We start from the raw sequence: 18,586 nt of genomic DNA, 5'->3' as shown, positions 1-18,586 counted from the left end.
AGCAGGGGTGTCTGCTGGGGAGCAATGGAGTGCAGGCAGGGCCAGTTATTGGGGTGCAGGGGGTACAGGCAGGGGTGGTAATTGGGGTGCAAGGCAGCAGGGAGCAGTCAGGGCTCGTTGTCAGGGTGCAAGGGGGCAGAGGGCAGCACTGTTTATCAGGGTGCAACACAACCGGGGACCTCCTTTCCATAACAAAGCACACACTCCCGCACGCAGCGCGAGGCACCCCCTTTATTTCCTCCAGAGAAGGGTGGGGGAGCCCCAAAACCCGTGGCACCCACGGCCGGTCCAGATTCCACAGAGCGCCACGGAGCAGTGGAGGGAGGGAAAAGATGGCATTTGTCCCTTTTTTGGGGGTCTTTTACAAAGAGTGTGTTTATGCACTATTTACACCCAAGCCCCTATGGGGAAACGCAAGCTCCTTGCCAACCGGATTGCTGTGCCAGCCTGATGCCAAGGAAGAGCTGGCGGGATGTTGGCTTCAGCTTCGGCCCTGGAGGTGGGATGGAGGAGGAAGAGAAGTCGCTGAACCCTGCGCTGCTGGCTTCTCCCTGCACTCTGCTCCCATCAAAACCCCAGAGCTGCTTTTCCTCCACTGAGTCCTGTGGGGTGTGGGCAGTGCTGAGTTTTCCAGGAGCGGCCGAAGCTCTTGCATAGCCAGTGCTGCTGCAGGTGCAGGGGGGAAATGGGATGACAGCCAGCAGCAAGGAAACAAAAAGCATGCGAAGGTGCGCCAGGAACCTCCAACCTGTCCTAAACCTCCTTCCCTAAACCACTGCGCCTTTGGCAGAGCCAGCCTCGCGTGTTCCGGTGCTCAGGGCGATGCATCTCTGCATGCTTTGTTCCCTATTTGGTTTGGTTTAAGCAGTCCCAGAAAACCCTGTAGGGTTTAGTCCAAGCTACCAGGTATGGAGGCTCCAGATCGGCTTCCCCTTGGAGCTCAGGCTCTGGATCGGCTTCCCCAGGGTGCTCAGGCTCTGGACTGGCTTCCCCAGGGCGCCCAGGCTCCGGATTGGCTTCCCCTCAGCGCTCAGGCTCCGGATCATCTTCCCTCAGTGCTCAGGCTCCAGATTGGCTTCCCCTCGTCTCTCCAGCACACTCTGGGGAAGAAGCGCTTGCTCCTTGAGATTTGGGCTTGTGGAGGGGAAATGAGGCAATAAACAAAGAACAGGACAGAAAACCACAGAGAACAAAGTGGGAGCCAAAAGCAGGAGAGTAATGTGGAGGGTCGGGAACTTGCATAAAAGCAGAGATGCCAGTTTTCGAGTGCAGGTTCGACCTGCTTCCCGGGAGCCGATGCTGCACCAAAGGCTGGTTTTATCTTAGCTAAAAACATCCCGAGATTCGCTCAAGAGGTGCAGAAGTGGGAGCTGGAAGCTGCCGGGGTGGGGATAAGGCTCCCTAAACCACCACCGGCTTCAGCCTCTCGGGACCCAGCCTGTGCTGCGATGCTGCGTGCCAACCCCGCTGGGGTTTTGGGCAGCTCACCCTGAAACCGCCTCTGCAATAAATAAAGTGCAGAATGCTCATGTGGCCGGCGCTGGGTGGGAGGGAGGAGCAGGCAGAGCAGCGCGGGGATGCTCTACGTTCCTCCTGGTGCGCAGTGGTGATAAATGGCTGCTTCTTTCCCACCGGCACTAGGAGGAAGAGAGGAGCAGGCCAAGAAGGGTCGCTCTACCCTTCTTTTGCAGCATGGCTGCAATAAAACAGCCACTCCTCTCCCACCAGCGCTAAGAGGAGCAGGCAAAGGGCGGATGCTGCACCCTTCTCCTGCGACGCAGCTGCAATAAATGGCTGCTCCTCTCCCCCCAGCACCAGGCAGGGAAGAGGAGCAGGCAAAGTGGAGTTGTTTTACATTCCTCCTGCAGTGAAAAACGTTCGCTCCTCCCCCCAGCGCCAGGCAGGAAAGAGGAGCGGGTAGAGTGGTGCAGGGTGGTTTCACCTCTGTTCTACTGTACGGCCACAATACATGGCTGCTCTTCTTGCTAGCGCCAGGCAGGGAAGAGGAACAGGCAGAGTGATAAGGTTGTTTCACCTCTGCCACACGGCCACAATAAAAAGCCACTTCTCTGCCACCAGCACTGAGTGGGAGAGAGGAGCAGGCAGAACAGGAGTTGCTTTACCCCACTCCTGCAGTGCGGCTGTGATAGACAGCCACTCCTCTCCCCCCAGCACCAGGCAGGGACGAGAACCAGGCAAAGAGGGGCTGCTCTACCCTCCTCCTGTGCCATGGCTGCGATAAACAGCCTCTCTGCTCCCATCAGCACCACGGTGGCCGTTCCCCTCTATATATACATAAATATATACAAGCCTCACGCCTTTCTCTCGGTGCATATTACGTCTCGGCAGAGAAGGGAGCCAATCCAGCACGATTTTCCCCTCCTCCCTGGTGCAGGGTTGGGGCAAGATCTCCAACAGGGGAGAGCAGCTCCTGTCCCTCAAGATCTCCAACAGGGAAGAAGTGATCCTGTCCCTCATGCCCGGGGATGATGCCATCGTCGTTTCAGCCAGCCAAGCTGGTAGAGAGTTCAAAATCACACCATGTAGTTCATAAAATTAAGGGATGGGAAGAAAACACCAGTCGTCTGACCCAAAAAGTTCTTTTCTCTGCGCAGGAGGGATGCGAAGAGTGAAGGAGGTACTAAGAAAGTGGAGTTTGGGGTGGGAGAAAGACCAGGACCGCAGTCCGGCAGCATCATGGGGTGTACGCCGGCGGTGGCTGGAATTGGTTGATGACTTCGTACTCGGCTGGATAAGGTTCATTCTCCTCCATCTCGGAGAGCAGCTCCAGGGCCTGCTCCTCCTCCTCGGTGGGGTAGTGGCGCAGCAGGTTGGCAGCAGTGGCCAGGATGGAAGCTCCTCCAGCACCTGCCACCAGGTAGAAGCTGACAGCAAAGGTGACGTAGACTTGGGAGCCGTGGTACTTTTTGTGCTGCTGTTGTTGGGCGAGGATGAGCTCAGAGGCCCAGTAGCAGAATCCGATGACGGTGGCACACTGCAAGACTGGGAGAGACACCAGGAGAGACGCTAAATCAACCACTATGTTCATTTCATGGCTGATATGGCAAAGGGACACCAAGCCCTATTGCCCATGGTGAGAGGGAGTGGGGGATGCCCAAAATCCAGCCCGGGAGCGGGGAAAACACACTGAGGGACCACGGGCTGAGAAGGAACGCAGCCACAATGGGTGGTCAGCACCACAACGCAAAGCTGGAAGGTCTGCAAGGGCTTTGCTGTGACTCAGAAGAAGCAGAAGGGGCAAATTTGTGCTCACTGCTCGGGGCAGGCTGACAGCGCGGGCTTTCTCCAAGCCGCTCGGGTGTGAGGCGGGTCACTCCGCCAGGGATAAAGGATATTAAATCTCCTTTGACCTCCTGAGCCACAGGCTCCTCAGGTTCTTGATCAGGGCCGGCAGAGATACGACAAGGAGAACGGTTTTGAGCTGCAAGACGGGAGATTGAGATGAGATCTTAGGAAGAAATGTTTTGCTGTGAGGGTGGGGAGGCACTGGAACAGGTTGTCCAGAGCAGTGGTGGCTGCCCCATCCCTGGAGGGGTTCAAGGCCAGGTTAGATGGGGCTTGGAACACCCCGATCCAGTGGGAGGTGTCCCTGCCCATGGCAGGGGGTGGGACTGGATGGGCTTTGAGGTCCCTTTCAACCCAAACCATTCCAGGAGTCTATGAAAAGATGACTTTCATCCCCAGAACGCTGTTATAGGATAAGACCCACGAGCAGACACTTTGTGTCCATCCTTGCCCTCCTCCCCCCCAGTTTTAGCTCTGAAAGGCCTTTCTTTTGGCCTTTTTAGACACAAAACACCATTGGGGGGGTGCTCTGTGGGCAGAGCAGCTGCCGCAGCTCTGAGCTGAAGGCTGAGGTGAAACCTTTGGGGGCTTTTAATCCACTGGAGGGTGGAAAAATGGATGAGGGGAAGGAAATCAGGGACCTGGCGAGGGGAAAGAAAGAAATCAGAAAGGGGAAATAAATAAGGGAACCAGGGAGGGGAAATGACGGAACCAGGGAGGGGAAATAAATAAGGGACCTGGGGTGTTCCAGCAACCTTGATTTACCTGTGAGGATGTGGGCAAAAGCGTAGCGGCGAGTGATCTTCAGCGCCGGGTGCTTGGGGCCAAAGACGTCGAGGAGGAAAGCTGAGAGGCTGCAGATGATTCCCAGGAAGCAGAAGGCGGCAATGACACGGAGCAGCAGGACCGTCTGCGGGTTCATGCAGTAATCTGGCCAGGGAGAGGAGGAAGGAAGGGGCTGAGCACCAGGAAAACTCCTCTTTTCCACCCAGATCACTCACCGGAGCAATCGGAACCCTGCTCCAACCCTGCCCTTTGGGGTTTGAAAGCACAGCTCTGGATAGAGCAGAGCACAGCGAGTTGCTGTTAATTAGGAGCTGGAAAATGAACCTCCCTGCTGCAGCAGCCATTTCTCTCTCTGTGAACTGTTATTGTCACAGAAACTGAAGATAAAGAAACACTGGGAAAGCGAAGCAGCTGAGAGGACAAAGCTAATACTAGGCGTTCCCTAGATAGTCTTTTGATTAATGCAAACAAGAGGACACAACCACAAATCTCTCTGCTAAGGCACTTGGCCGGGTCCGCAGCCGGTGCTGGGGCGGCCTGGAGGCTCAAACTTTGCCCTCCTTCCTTCCTTCTCCCCCTTCTTCTTTCCCTCCCCCCTTCCTTCCTCGAGGCATCAGGAGGGCACAGATATCATGGGGGAGAGAGGGATAGGGGGACACCTGGGGGAAGAGGTGAAGAAGAGATGGACATAGGAACACCAGAGGGAGAGAGAGGTATAGGGAACATCCAGGAGAGGGAGAGGAACACTGGAGGGAGACAGAGGGACATGGGGGCACCAGGTTGGGAGAGGGATGTGGGGACACCAGATGGAGAGAGGGACACGGGGACACCCAGGGGCAGAAGGGGAGAAAAGATGGACACAGGCACACCGGAAGGAAAGAGAGGGATGAGGATACCCAGGAGAGGAAGAGGGACACAGGAACACTGGAGGGAGACAGAGGGACATGGGGACACCAGGTGGGGAAAGGGAGAGGGACGTGAGGACAATGGGTACAGGAGGGGAGGAAAGATGGACACAGGGACACCCAAGGGAGAGGGGGAAGAAGAGACAGACACGAGGACACCGGAGGGAAGGAGAGGGACGCGAGGCCGCTGTAGGGGCGTGAGGTGGACACAGGGACACCAAGCGGAGGGACAGGGGCATGGCCAGGGGCACGGGCGGCTCACCTCGCAGCAGGTCGGGCTCCACGTAGCCCAGCACGTCGGCGACACCCAGGTCCTGCCGCGCGCAGGTGCCGCCGTGGATGCGCAGCCAGGCGGGCTCGGCCAGCGCCGTGCACAGCGCCGTGATGGAGAGCGCGCCGGGCAGCGCCGAGGCCAGGCTGCGCTCCTGCTGCTTCGGCAGCGCCCCCGCCGCGCCGCGACGCCGCCCGGGCCCCACCGCGCCGGGCATCGCTGCGGCTGCGGCACCGGCCCCGCCGCGCTTCCGCTTCCGCGCAGGCAACTTCCGGTGCCGGCTGCTGGCGACTCGGGGGAGAGGCTCCGGCAACTTCGTGGGGCGGCTTTAATACTTCCGGTAGCGGCTTCGGGCAACTTCGTGTAACTTCAGCAACTTCCGGTCGTGGCTTCGGGCCACTTCGTGCGGCTTCGGCAACTTCCGGTCGTGGCTTCGGGCCACTTCGGCAGTTTCCGTGGCGGGTTCGGCAGGTTCCGCCGCACGCGCAATGAAGGAGGCGCTGCAGCTGCTGAGCCGCGTCCCGGGACACCCGGACTCGCGGTGCTGGTTCCTGGCATGGAGCCCCGGCGGCGGGACACTCGCCTCCTGCGGGGGGGACCGCGCCGTGCGGCTCTGGGGCAGGGACGGTGCGTGGCGGGGCGGGGGCAGCGTGGGAGGGTCTGGAAGGGGGAGCTGGAAGGGAAGAGGGGGGCTGGAAAGGGAGGGGGGAACTGAAAGGAGGGGGGCCTGGAAGGAGGGGCTGGGTGAGGGGGGGCTATAGCAGCTGGGGGGGCTGTAGGGGCAGTGAGGGAGGGGCTGGTGTGGACCTACAGGGAAAATAGGGGAGGGCCTGGGTGGAGGTGGGGGGTTATAGGTGCAGTGAGGGGGGGGGCTGTGGGGGCTATAGGGTGATAAGTGAGGGGCTGGGGGGCTACAGGAGAAATGTGGCAGGGGCTGGGTTGGGGGACAGGGCTGGAGGGGAGGCCATGGGGCTATTGGGGGCAGTTAGAGGGGACAGCGATGGGTCGGTCGGGGGCTCTTTCCCCCCCCAGGCAGGGCAGGGCCCCATCCATCCCTCTGCAGGGTCCGGCTGGTCGTGCCAGGCAGTGCTGGACGACGGGCACCAGCGCACGGTGCGCAGGGTGGCGTGGTCACCCTGCGGCTCCTACCTGGCCTCCGCCAGCTTTGATGCCACCACCTGCATCTGGAAGAGGCAGGAGGATGGCTTTGAGGTGAGACCCTTGCCCTGGGAACCCCCCTAGCGCCGGTCCAGCCCCACCCCACCTCCTCCCCTCTCCTCTCCTCTCCCTCCCCAGTGTGTCACCACGCTGGAAGGGCACGAGAATGAGGTGAAGTCGGTGGCCTGGGCTCCCTCTGGCAACCTGCTGGCCACCTGCAGCCGGGACAAGAGCGTCTGGGTCTGGGAAGGTGAGGAGGCAGCTTGGGGAGGGACGTGGTGCTGCCCCCTCCTCTGGCCCTGACAACGTGCTTGCTCTCCGCAGTGGATGAGGAGGAGGAGTATGAGTGCGTCAGTGTCCTCAACTCCCACACGCAGGATGTCAAGCATGTGGTCTGGCACCCAAACCAGGAGGTGAGGAGGGGCTGGGGTGGCGGGAGAGACCCCTATGAGGTTGGGAAAGTCCTCCTGGCTCATCTGGTCCAACTATAAGCCTGACCCCACGGTGCTGACCAAACCCTGTCCTGAAGGGCCACGGCCGCACTTTCTTTCAGCCCCTCCAGGGATGGTGACTCCACCACCTCCCTGGGCAGCCTGGCATAGTGTCCAAGAAACCTTTCCATGAAGGAATCTTTCCCAATGTCCAATCCAAACCTCCCCTGGTGCAGCTTGAGGCCATTCCCTCTCATCCCGTCCCTTGTCGCTTGGGAAAAGAGCCCAGCACCCACCTCCCTACAACCTCCTCTCTAGGAACTGCAGAGGGCGATGACATCTCCCCTCAGCCTCCTCTTCTCCAGGCTAAACACCCCCAGGTCCCTCAGCTGCTGCTCATAACCCTTGTTCTCCAGCCCCTTTCCCAGATCTGTTCCCTTCTCTGGATGCTCCAGCCCACCAATGTCCTTCTTGGAGTGAGGGGCCCAAACTGAACCCAGGATTTGAGGTGTGGCCTTAGATCTGGTTCCGGTTTCACCAAACTGAGCCGGAAGCATCCCTGGTACCCAGCTGATGCCTCTGCCCTCCCTCAGCTCTTGGCCTCAGCCAGCTACGATGACACGGTGAAGCTCTACCATGAAGAGGAGGATGACTGGGTGTGCTGTGCCACGCTTGAGGGCCATGAGTCGACCGTATGGAGCGTGGCCTTCAACTGTAACGGTGAGCGCTTGGCTTCCTGCAGCGATGACAAGACTGTGCGCATCTGGCGCCAGTACAAGCCAGGCAACGAGGAAGGTGAGGCAACTGGCCCGTGTGGTGCGTGTGACAGGGCTCAGGGCTGCTCTCTGAAAGAGCGGGCAGGGAGCAGAGGTTCTTCCGTTGCATTCCAGGGGTGGCCTGCAGCGGCACCGATCCCACCTGGAAGTGTGTCTGCACCCTCTCCGGGTACCACACGCGGACAATCTACGACGTGGCCTGGTGAGTGCAGGGAGTCTGCAGAGCCAGTGGGCTCCGTTTTCTCCCACTGGCAGCGTGGTTGACCCACCGGGCACTGCTCCTGCTCCAGGTGCCACCTCACCGGGGCACTGGCGACGGCCTGCGGCGATGATGCCATCCGCATCTTCGAGGAGGGCACGTCCTCGGACCTGCAGCAGCCCACCTTCAGCCTTGCCGCCCACGTGCCCCGGGCACACTCGCAGGACGTCAACTGCGTGGCCTGGAACCCCAAGGAGCCGGGCTTGTTGGCGTCCTGCAGTGACGACGGCGAGATCGCCTTTTGGAAATACCAGCGCCCCGAGGTGTGCTGAGAGGTTCAGTCCTTTTCCGTGTCCCCCTGCCAGCACCGGGACCCTTTGGCGCTGCCACTGGCACAAAGCCCCGTGCTGGTGCGGAGAGCAGGGCAGGGCCGGCGGTGCCCAACCTCCTGTGCCCCACATGTTGGACTCCTGCGCACCCAGGACCACAAGGCTCCCTCTGGCTGGCCCAGGGATGCACATGGGATCCAGCTGGTGGTGGGAGACTGGGCAGTCTTTGTTCCCCCTCCTCCTGCCCCTCGCTCAAGAAACCTGTGCTGTCTTCGACAAAGCCTCTGCCTCTCCCTTTTCATGCTGGTGCCAATGTGCCTAGCACTTTTGCATGGAGTGGAATGGGGTGCACTGCTGCTGGGAGCTGGATGGGGCAGCCTAGGAGGAGAGACCAACCCAGAGCTGGTCTTGTGACCCCCAGCTGGTTTTGCGCCCCTCAGAGCTGGCTTCGAGCCCCGCGGAGCTGGCTTTTTTCCCCCTTGGCACTAGTTTTGTTCCTCACAGCTCAGGGCTGGCTTTGAACCTCACAGCGAGACACAGCCCAAAGGGACATGTTCAGCTCTGCTGGTGCCAGCATAAACAGCCACTACACTAACTCTGCCTTAATTAGTTCTGCTAATGAACTGGTTTGAGCTTCAGAGGGAAGGCACAGCGCTCCTCAGTGGGTTGGGGACAGCCTGGGGGTCGTGCTGGTCTCGGTGTCCCCTTTTCCCTACCCAGCAGCACAAGGGCAAGATGGGACTCCAGGTTTATTCCAGCTGCACCTCTGCAGGCAGCTCCTGTCTAAAAAACACTGTACAATGCATCAATACCTTAGAAAAGGGGAAATGCACAAACTCACGCCATGGGGGGAACGCAAGCATTGGGGTTTGGTGGTGGAACTACAGGGAATCCTCTCTGGGACCTCTAGCCCCACATTACTCAGAATCGCTGTCACTTTCCGCCTCCTTCACGTCCACGCTGAACTTGTACTCCTGGTCGCAGCCCATGTAGGCATCGCTCATGAAGTACAGCGTGTAATTGTGCGTCCCCGTAGCCGGGGCCACGAAATCCAGCTTCACCTGCACGGCAAGAAGCATAGAGCGGTTGGGTTGGAAGGGACCTTAAAGCTCATCCAGCTCCATCCCCTGCCATGGGCAGGGACATCTCTCACTGGATCAGGGGCTCCAAGGCCCATCCAACCTGGCCTTGAACACCTCCAGGGATGGGGCAGCCACCACTGCTCTGGGTAACCTGGGCCAGGGCCTCCCCACCCTCATCGTGAAATAATGTCTCATCTAAACCTTCTCCCTTCCAGTTTAAAGCCATTCCCCCTCATCCTGTCACTATAGGTCCTTGGAAAAAGTCCCTCCCCAGCTTCCCTGGAGACTCTTTCCATACCAGTAGCTGCTTTAAGCCCTCTCCAGGCTGAACAACCCCAACTCTCAGCCTGTCCTGCTATGGGAGGTGCTCCAGCCCTCAGATCATCTCCATGGCCACCTCTGGACTCGCTCCAACAGCTCCATGTCCTCCCTGTGCTGAGGACTTCAGAACTGGACGAAGGGCTCCAGGTGGGGTCTTATCAGAGCAGAGAGGCAGAATCCCCTCCCTCGCCCTCTGGTCCCACCGCTCTGGATGCAGCCCAGAACATGGTTCGTTTCTGGGCTGCAAGTGCACTCTGCCGGAGCTTCTCATCCCCCAGCACCCTCAAGGAAGAGCCAGCATTGGGATGGCAGCAGGGAGACCAGGTAAGCACCTGGCTCGCTCAAACCGCATCCATTTGGGTGCCAGACGCCTCCCTGCTCAGTCCCACTCACCTTGGCCTTCTGCTGCAGCGTCAGCCGCTTGATGGAGATGAGGCTGTTGGATTTGGAGTCGCCAATCACCACCCACCAACCCTCCTCACGTTTCTGCCGGAGAAGTAAGAGTTAAACAGGCAGTGGGGAATAATCCTCCCCCCTCAACTTCTGTCACACTGGTGCCACCAGATTTGAATCATGGAATTGTTTGGCTGGAAAAAAACTTTGAGATCATCAAATCCAACCATCCCTGCCCACTACTATATCAGATCCCTGAGCACCTCATCTGCCCATCTTTTAAACCCCACCAGGGATGGGGACTCCACCACCTCCTTGGGAGCAGTTCCAGTGCCTGAGAACTTTCAATGAAGAAATTTTTCCTGATATTTAATCTAAACCTCTCCTGGTGCAGCTCAAGGCCATTCCTGCTCATCCCATCCCTTGTTATTTGGGAGCAGAGCCCAGCACCCACCTCACCACAACCTCCGCTCCGGGAGCTGCACAGAGCGATGAGGTCTCCCCTCAGCCTCCTCTTCTCCAGGCTAAATACCCTCAGGTCCCTCACCACTCCCACAACCCCTGTTCTCCAGCCCCTTCCCCAGCTCCATTCCCTTCTCCGGACATGCTCCAGACCCTCAATGTGTGAGGGGCCCTAACTGAACCCAGGATTCGAGATGCAGCCCCACCAACACTGAGCACAGGGGGACCATCCCACTGCTGGCTGTTCAGCTGCTGTCGACCAACACCCCCAGGGCCTTTCCACCCAGCAGCTCTCCAGTCGCTCTTCCCCAAGCTGGAGCTGCTCAGGGCTGTTGTGTCCCAAGTGCAGGACTCTGCATTTGGCCTTGTTGAACCTCATACAATTGGCCTTGGCCCATGGATCCAACCTGGCCAGATCCCTCTGCAGAGCCTTCCTGCCCTCCATCCATGGATCCAGCCTGGCCAGATCCCTCTGTGGATCCTTCTTGCCCTCCAGCAGATCCACACTCCCACCCAATTCAGTGTCACCTGCAAACTGACTGAGGGAGCACTCAATCCCCTCATCCAGATCATGGATAAAGATATAAAGCAGAACTGGCCCAACATTTGACGCATACCTGGGGGAAAAGGGGAGCAATGACAGGCCCGGTGACCTCCTCTTCACGCTCAAGCTGCACCAGCACCACCACAGGCCCACCACTGCACGGAGAGAGCAGAGACCACAAGAGTCAGGGGGTCCTCCTGGAGCTGACACAGAGCCAAGGAGGCCAGCACAGCACTGAAAGGGCCACCAGAGTGCCGAGGAGGCCAGCAAAGCACCGAGGGGGCCATGCTGCCACACTGCACCTCACCTGCGGATGCTCTCCTTCTCCACCACCTCGTAGGAGAGCTCAATATTGGGGTAGCGGTTACAGAACCGAGCGACATCAGCAATCTGGGCATCCGAAAGCTGCAGCAGGGCATTCCGGTCTTCATCCTCCATCTCCATGATGTCAAAGACGCTCTCAACTCCCTGCAAGGAAGAAGTTTTCAGCCCTGCAGCTCCTTGGTGAGCAAGGGCAGGGCCGCAGTGCCTCTGGCTGCAGTGCTTTACCTTGTCCGTGCAGCGCTTGATGTGGTCAGAGGTGAAGTGAGGCAGCTGCTTGAGGTAGGAATCCTTTGACCACATGGCCTGTGTCACCATCTGCGCCAGCTCCATGGCAGCCAGTGCAGGGCTGAGCCACCCGTTGCTGGACAGGACATCGACACAGGCCTGGATCAGCCGGATTGCCTGGATGCGAGAGATGAGGACACGTTAGAAGAAGGAACACGAGGTGGCAATGTGGACAATGTGAGCAGGTTCCCACCCGCCTTGTCGCACCTTGCTGAGGATCTCCTCGGTGTCCGACTGCAGCTCGGCGCTCAGCTGCATGCGTGACAAGTGAGCCTGCAGCAGGAGGTTGGTCTTGACGTGGGGATCATTGAATTTGGGGTTGGTCAGCTTGTGGGGAACTTTTTGGGACAACTGTGGGGAGAAATATAAACCCATCAGTGCTTCAGTCCAAAACCACGGCAGTTTCCTTCCCTTGAACCCACGTCTATCTTCTCCATCCCGCACTGCTGCTCACCTGCCGCAGCAAGTTGTCCTCATGATGCCTGATGGGGATGTTCTCGTACTCAGCAGCATTGGAGATGATTTCTATCAGCCCTCGCACCTTGGTTTTGGCATTGAGGGACATGCTGAAGAGCTCTGGGGAAGCCAGAGAGATAGAGGGGTCAGGGAAAACCAGACAGCATTAAACCCCACGGTGCAAGAGAAACCTACAGGCAGACAACACCCCGCCTTGTGCTAAAGGACAGTTTTATGCCTCAACCACAGACGTGGTGTCTCCTCTCCATCGCTCACTGCGCAAGGAATAATGGAACAGAGCAGGAGCACTGGAGCGCAGTCCTTGCCTCTCACAGCACCCTTACCGATGGTGGTGTAGTTGATGTAGTAATAGGCAGCGATCATTCCCAGGTTGAGGGGAGCCACGTCCATCTCGTCCTCGATGCTGATGCACTTGGACTGCTCCAGGTCACTGAGGGTCTGTTCCACCAGCTCGGAGAGGTGATCCGAGAGATGTCTGTGGGACACGCCTGCAGGGAGAGCAGCGTCAGGGCAGGGCTCAAACTCCCCAGGGTGGAGAAAAGCTGCTCTTGCAAAAGCAGAGCCCACAGGCAGAGGGGTTGGTCAGCCTGGAGAAGAGACCTTAGAGCAGCTTCCAGTACGGAAAGGGGCTCCAGAAAAGCTGGGGAAGCGCTTTTTACAATGGCATGGAGTGATAGGACAAAGGGGAATGGCTTTAAATTGGAAGGGGGAAGATTTAAAATAGACTTTAGGGAGAAATTCTTCATGAGGAGATTTGGGAGGCCCTGGCCCATGTTGCTTCAAGAACTGGTGCTTGTCCCATCCCTGGAGGTGTCCAAGGCCAGGTTGGATGGGGCTTGGAGCAACTGATTCCAGTGGGAGGTGTCCCTGCCCATGACAGAGGGTAGAACTGGATGGGCTTTGAGGTCCCTTCCAACCCCAACCATTCTATGATCCTCCAACCCCGTATCCATGGGGTGCAGAGCCCTCTGCTCACCTTGCAGGTTGTAGTAGTTTGGATTCTGTGTCATCCTGCGGTATAGGAATGTCCAGGTGAGGTAGTCCACCGCATCCTGCTTGTTTTCAATCGTCTTCGTGACAATCTCCGCATTGAAGTGATCATGCATGCAGTGGTCCAGGTGTGACTCCACTGGCAGTGGCTCGTAGAGGAATTTCTTGAAGAAATCCTACAACAGGGCAGGAGTAGAAGGGGTCAGTGAACCCCAGACCCTCCAAAACCCTGAGGCACGGCTCTGACTAAGGGCTATACAGAATCATAGAACAGGATCATAGAACAGAATCATAGAACCACAAGGTTGGAAAAGACCCTTGAGATCATCAAGTCCAACTGTCTCTGTCCACGACTGAACCATCCCTGAGCATCTCGTCTGCCCATCTTTAAAACCCCTCCAGGGATGGGGACTCCACCACCTCCCTGGCAGCTGTTCCAGTGCCCAAGAACCCTTTCAGTGAAGAAGTTCTTCCTAAAGTCCAATCTGAACCTGCCCTGGTGCAACTTGAAGCCATTTCCTCTCACCCTATCACCTCTCACTTGGAAGCAGAGCCCAGCACCCACCTCACTACAACCTCCTTTCAGGCAGTTGTAGACAGTGAGGAGCTCTCCCCTCAGCCTCCTTTTGTCCAGGCTGAATACCCCCAGGTCCCTCAGCCACCTCTCATAACCCTTGTTTTCCAGTTCCTTCACCAGCCTGCCCAGAGCTGGAAGAAGAAGTCCACACCCCGGGCAGGAGACAGAGATTTTCAGGCCAGAAACAGTGCCTGGCTTCTCACCCACCTTCTTGGATCCCTGGCACATGATGACACAACGGCCCTCGTCGTCCTGCAGTGGCCGATTAGCGTGGCCCACCATCTGCAGGACGTCGTAGATGGGGTAATCCACGTACCTGGAAGATGGAGAGAGAGTTAATGAACTATACAGAAAGCTACCACCACCCTCTGGCAATTCACAGCCTGGACAGGGATGAAGCCAGCTGGAAGAAGGAGAGTGGACACCAAGGAAGCCACATCTGGTCTTGCCCACGGCACGGGACACTCACGCATGGATTTTGCCATTGTAGTACTGCGTATCCATGATGATGACGAGGTGAGCGGCGATGTTCATACCCCAGCAGAGGCTCCGGGAAGCAACCATCACCTGCACTGCACCTGAAAGGCGCAGGGGGAGGGCGGTCAGAGGACAGAGCACCTCTGCAGGTGACAGGAATTGTGGGGAGAAAGGTCTTGGAGGTTCTGGGCTCAGGCAGAGGGGTCTCAGCACACAGAGAGGCCCCAGAGAGATGGAAAAGGTGAAGATCGCAGCCTCCTTGGACCAGGGAGGCAGAGAAGTGACATGAAGCTTGGACAAGCTGTTATCTCCAGACTGGGGGCACCAGCAGGTGCTGGGGAAAAGGGTTTATGGGCAGAGGAAGTGGTGCAGCCGCATCCCACCCGGCTCACCAGAGCTGAAAAGCTGCTCCACCACTCGCCGTTCCATGGCTGTCAGCCCCTCATGCAGGTAGCCCACGCCGTTCACCAGCGTCTCCTTCAATGTGTTGTCGTTCAGCTTGTCCAGGTATGGAACCAGGTCCTTCTCGGCACAGTGCAGGAACCTGCCAGGAAGGGGGAGTAAAGAGAGAGAGGGGGTGAGCCAAAAAGAGGGGGCAGGGGTAAAAAGAGAGAGGAGGGAGTCAAAAAGAGAGAGGGGGGAGCCAAAAAGAGAGAAAGGGGGGAGCCTAAGAGAGAGAGGGGGGAGCCAATAAGAGAGAGAAGGGAGCCAAAGAGAGAGACGAGGGAGCAGAAGAGAGAGGAGTACAGAGACTGCTGCCAGGCCTGGCAAGCCTGTTCCTCCCTGATGTCACCACAGAGGCCCAAGGGACACTTAATGAGAGCACTCCCCATCACCAGCCCAGCAAGATGGCTAAACACCTTGTCCCTGCCTCGGTCAGGGGCAGGATGGGGGCCACAGTGCTGTTACCTTTGCCTCTGGACATCAGAAGCACACGTGGTGAGGATGTTGATGGCTGTGAGGCGTGTCTGCTTGCGGGATGGGACAAAGACAATGACCGGCTTCTTGGGCGAGTGCTTCATGATGGCATGGTAGACAGGCTTGGCCATGGAGAGCAAGCGAGTCTGCGTGTGGCTGATGTTGAAGCCCTGCAGGGGAAGAGGAGCAGGCAGTGACGCCGTCTAGAAACCAGGCAGAAGGAAAAGGAGATGAAGCTGTCCAAACCCTACCTGGATATGTAGCTCCAGGGGTACGGGGCGGACATTGGGGTGGAAGTTGAAGGTGGAGGTGGCACTGCAGCCCAGCCAGTGAGCCACGTCCTTGGCATTGGACAGGGAGGAGCTGAGGGCCACAATGCGGATGGGTCGCTCAATTTGGGAGGAGATGTAGCGCATGCGGGAGCAGATCACCTCCAGCACTGGCTGCAGGTGGAAAAGCACAGGTTGTAGCAGGAACTAGAGGGGAGGCCAAGCTCAACACACCACAGCCACTTCTCCTGGCTGAGCTCCGGCCACTTCAGCCCAAATACTCTCACCCATGGAGACCCTAGAGGACAACCCCTCCTGAGCTTCCCAAAGGACATCATGGAATGGTTTGGGTTGGAAAGGACCTCAAAGCCCATCCAGTTCCACCCCCTGCCGTGGGCAGGGACACCTCCCACTGGATCAGGGGCTCCAAGCCCCCTCCAACCTGGCCTTGAACACCTCCAGGGATGGGGCAGCCACCACTGCTCTGGGCAACCTGGGCCAGGGCCTCCCTATCCTCATAGCAAAACATATTTTCCTAAGATCTCATCTCAATCTCCTCTCTTGCAGCTCAAAACTAATTCCCCTCATCCTATCCCTGCCCTGCCTGATCAACAGCCCCTCCCCCAGCTTTCCTGGAGCCCCTTTCCATACTGGAAGCTGCTCTAAGGTCTCCTTGGAGCCTCCTCTTCTCCAGGCTGAACAACCCTAACTCTCTCAGCCTGTCCTCCTACAGGAGGTGCTCCAGCCCTTTGGATGATCTCCGTGGCCTCCTCTGGACTCGCTTCAACAGCTCCATGTGCCAAGGACTCCAGAGCTGGATGCAGGGCTCCATTTAACAAAGTCATATGGCGCTCCTATCCCAGCCCATCCTGCAGCTTGGGAAAACTTGGCAGGAACCAGATGTGAGCAATCAGCCACCCCAGAGCAGCTCTACTACCCAGACTGAAGACGATGACAAGCATCGCCCAAATTAATAGATCCCTCTTCCCCTCCCAGACGCACCCCATTTTCGCCCCCAATGAGATGCACTTCATCCACGATGAAGAGGTTGACATTCTGGACGTTCTTGCGCTGCTTCCAGCGTCGCGAGAGGATGTCCCATTTCTCAGGGGTGCTGATGATGATGTTCCCTTTGCCGAGCAACTTCAGGTCAGTGCTGGTCTCCCCAGTCAGCAAAACCACTTTCTTATTGAGACGCTCCTGGAACTTCTCGTACCAGTCCAAGAAGACCTGCCAAAACCGCAAGGGATGTTGCTGTCAACCCCAAATCAGAGCAAATCCTACCAGATCCCTGGTGTGTCTCTCCATTGCCAGGCTGGCAGTACGATGGTGTCTCTGCTCCCTCACAGAGACCACAATTAATCAAAACACTCTGGAGTCATCCCCAGGGACACGACAGCAAAGAAGGGATGAGGAAAAATGAAACAAGGGGCGAGGAAGCAAATCTAAGCCAGGGGGAGGCTCCAGTTGTGCCTGGGATTCCGGGCTCACCTGCTCTGCCAGCGCCTCCATGGGGGTGATGTACACGCAGCGTCCTTCCGAGTTCTGGAGCAACATGCGGAGGATGGCAAATTCAGCACAAATGGTTTTGCCGCTTCCCGTGGGGGCACCCACAAACACGTTGTCATCACTGTTATAGACAGTGTTGAACACTGGGGAGGGGTGGACAGCACAGAAGAGAATGGTTTAGGTTACATCTCCATGGGTTTCTATCAAAGCTCTAAAATGGGCAAGGAAAACATAGCCAGGATCCAGAGATGGAGGAACTACAGAAAGAGCTGTTTTAAGAGTTTTAGCCCAGGATTCACTGAGGAAAAGAGGTTCTAGTCTATCAGAACAGCTTGAAAGGGGGAATTCACCACACTGGCTAAGCCCAGGGAGAGAATCATGGACAGAGCAGCTTTGGTTCACTCCCAACTCCATCCCTACAAGCAGTAGATAGAGAAGCTCAGTGCCAGCTGGCTCTGTGAACCTCAGCTGCAGTGCGTGCAAAGACACAGCTTCCAGGAGCAAACCCGCTGCTGCCACACAGCCCCATGCTGGCTGCTCACTGTACTTGAGGGATAAATCACAGAGTCATGGAGCGGTTTGGCTTGGAAGGGACCTCAAAGCCCATCCAGTTCCAGCCCTGCCACGGACAGGGACATTTCTCACTGGATCCGGTTGCTCCAATGCCCATCCAACCTGGCCTTGAACACCTCCAGAGATGGGGCAGCCACCACTGCTCTGGGAAACCTGGGCCAGGGCCCCCCGACCCTCACAGCAAAGCATTTCCTCCTAAGATCTCATCTCAATCCCCCCTCTTTCAATTTAAAGCCACCCCATCCAACCTGGTCTAAGATCCATCTCAATCTCCCCTCTTTCAGCTCAAACCATTCCACTCATCCTATCCCTGCACTCCTTGATCAACAGCCCCTCCCCAGCTTTCCTGGAGCCCCTTTCTGTATTGGAAGCTGCTCTAAGGTCTTCTTGGAGCCTTCTCTTCTCCAGGCTGAACAATCCCAACTCCCTCAAATCAAAAAAAAAAATTAAATCAATATCAAAGATACACTGGCCCATAGGGAAAGACCTCAAGCCATCAAATCTCTATGGCTCAGGGAGGCAGAGGGGATGCACGAGTTATTACAGAAGTTCCTCAATAGGTGCACACACCCAAAAATACCTACGGGATTGTGAGCACCAAAATGGACAGGTCTCGCTGTTTGGAGGAGGTGAGCAGTAGCGATACCCACCTTGAGTCTGGATTGGGTTGAAGAAAGGGAACTTGTCCTGGTAGAGGCTCTCGAAGGCGCTGTTTCGCAGAGCTGACACAGGCAGTGGCTGCAGATCCAGCAGCTCAGTCGGAGGAGGGTACTTCTCAGGGAGGATCAGGTGGCGGAAGGAAACAGGCAGCTGGGTCTCGCAGGCTGTCAGACACAGGAAAAGACATTTTCATCTATAAAGTATTCCAAGGGTTTAGTCTCTGAGCTCCCTCTGCCAGTGGGATTCCCAGCCCTGCTGCCACTTGGATGTCAGGAATCACAGAGAGAGAGGAAACCACCCCTCTGACCCCAGGGAGAACCGAGGTGTTCCTGGTGGGATGAGACTCACAGAGCCAGCGGTCAGAGACCACACGGATGAAGTACTGCGGGGGCAGCGGCTCAAAGACGGGCACAAAGAAGGTGACGAGGTGCTCGTCCTGAGCATACTTGGCTTTCAGCAGGAAGTACTCGTGGTGCAGGATCACTTCACTGTCCACATCCTCCACTAGGATCCAGAAAGCTTCAGATGAACCATGTACCTGAGAGCAAGCACAGCTTCCAATGA

At 57.4% G+C, this 18,586-nt stretch overlaps 3 protein-coding genes across 3 annotated transcripts in view; 1 reads left to right on the top strand and 2 right to left on the bottom strand.

Annotated features, from left to right (window-relative positions):
- Nucleotides 1–213: 213 nt before the first annotated feature.
- TMEM127 (transmembrane protein 127) lies at nucleotides 214–5,626 on the bottom strand. Its single transcript, XM_009569694.2, has 3 exons — nucleotides 5,260–5,626; nucleotides 4,072–4,236; nucleotides 214–3,003 (listed from the first exon to the last, which is right to left on the bottom strand). Exons 1-3 carry the CDS (start codon nucleotides 5,483–5,485, stop codon nucleotides 2,696–2,698), a joined length of 699 nt encoding a protein of 232 aa, XP_009567989.2. The 5' UTR covers nucleotides 5,486–5,626; the 3' UTR covers nucleotides 214–2,695.
- Nucleotides 5,597–8,441, top strand: CIAO1 (cytosolic iron-sulfur assembly component 1). The gene is made up of 7 exons (XM_054088893.1): nucleotides 5,597–5,895; nucleotides 6,332–6,480; nucleotides 6,565–6,676; nucleotides 6,751–6,839; nucleotides 7,451–7,652; nucleotides 7,748–7,835; nucleotides 7,924–8,441. The coding sequence occupies exons 1-7, from the start codon at nucleotides 5,757–5,759 to the stop codon at nucleotides 8,162–8,164; spliced, it is 1,020 nt and encodes a 339-aa protein (XP_053944868.1). The 5' UTR covers nucleotides 5,597–5,756; the 3' UTR covers nucleotides 8,165–8,441.
- Nucleotides 8,442–8,897: 456 nt separating this feature from the next.
- The window catches only part of SNRNP200 (small nuclear ribonucleoprotein U5 subunit 200), a 30,043-nt gene continuing 20,354 nt past the window's right edge, over nucleotides 8,898–18,586 (bottom strand). Inside the window, exons 28-45 of the mRNA XM_009569671.2 lie at nucleotides 18,371–18,560; nucleotides 18,013–18,186; nucleotides 16,772–16,932; nucleotides 16,283–16,510; nucleotides 15,263–15,454; nucleotides 15,003–15,181; nucleotides 14,486–14,637; nucleotides 14,086–14,194; nucleotides 13,824–13,932; nucleotides 13,026–13,215; nucleotides 12,373–12,537; nucleotides 12,027–12,148; nucleotides 11,780–11,923; nucleotides 11,513–11,689; nucleotides 11,271–11,431; nucleotides 11,037–11,118; nucleotides 9,958–10,050; nucleotides 8,898–9,222 (exon numbers count right to left, since the gene is read on the bottom strand). Coding sequence (XP_009567966.2) covers nucleotides 9,079–9,222; nucleotides 9,958–10,050; nucleotides 11,037–11,118; nucleotides 11,271–11,431; nucleotides 11,513–11,689; nucleotides 11,780–11,923; nucleotides 12,027–12,148; nucleotides 12,373–12,537; nucleotides 13,026–13,215; nucleotides 13,824–13,932; nucleotides 14,086–14,194; nucleotides 14,486–14,637; nucleotides 15,003–15,181; nucleotides 15,263–15,454; nucleotides 16,283–16,510; nucleotides 16,772–16,932; nucleotides 18,013–18,186; nucleotides 18,371–18,560 — 2,772 coding nt within the window. The 3' untranslated portion in view covers nucleotides 8,898–9,078. The remainder of the gene's footprint in view (nucleotides 9,223–9,957; nucleotides 10,051–11,036; nucleotides 11,119–11,270; nucleotides 11,432–11,512; nucleotides 11,690–11,779; nucleotides 11,924–12,026; nucleotides 12,149–12,372; nucleotides 12,538–13,025; nucleotides 13,216–13,823; nucleotides 13,933–14,085; nucleotides 14,195–14,485; nucleotides 14,638–15,002; nucleotides 15,182–15,262; nucleotides 15,455–16,282; nucleotides 16,511–16,771; nucleotides 16,933–18,012; nucleotides 18,187–18,370; nucleotides 18,561–18,586) is intronic.

Source organism: Cuculus canorus, chromosome 26 (assembly GCF_017976375.1).
Source record: "Cuculus canorus isolate bCucCan1 chromosome 26, bCucCan1.pri, whole genome shotgun sequence".
NCBI lineage: Eukaryota > Metazoa > Chordata > Aves > Cuculiformes > Cuculidae > Cuculus > Cuculus canorus.
The sequence above is the reverse complement of the archived record's forward strand: the minus strand, read 5'-3'. Positions and strand labels throughout refer to the sequence as shown.

Excerpts from the sequence above, each read along its gene's own strand:
- TMEM127 (XM_009569694.2), bottom strand. The coding sequence starts at position 5,485 with ATGCCCGGCGCGGTGGGGCCCGGGCGGCGTCGCGGCGCGGCGGGGGCG. Across the intron at positions 4,237-5,259 it reads GGAGCCCGACCTGCTGCGAG|ATTACTGCATGAACCCGCAG; the intron begins GTGAGCCGCCCG and ends CTCCCTGGCCAG. Across the intron at positions 3,004-4,071 it reads TTTTGCCCACATCCTCACAG|TCTTGCAGTGTGCCACCGTC; the intron begins GTAAATCAAGGT and ends TGTCTCTCCCAG.
- CIAO1 (XM_054088893.1), top strand. The coding sequence starts at position 5,757 with ATGAAGGAGGCGCTGCAGCTGCTGAGCCGCGTCCCGGGACACCCGGAC. Across the intron at positions 6,677-6,750 it reads GAGCGTCTGGGTCTGGGAAG|TGGATGAGGAGGAGGAGTAT; the intron begins GTGAGGAGGCAG and ends TGCTCTCCGCAG. Across the intron at positions 6,840-7,450 it reads TCTGGCACCCAAACCAGGAG|CTCTTGGCCTCAGCCAGCTA; the intron begins GTGAGGAGGGGC and ends GCCCTCCCTCAG.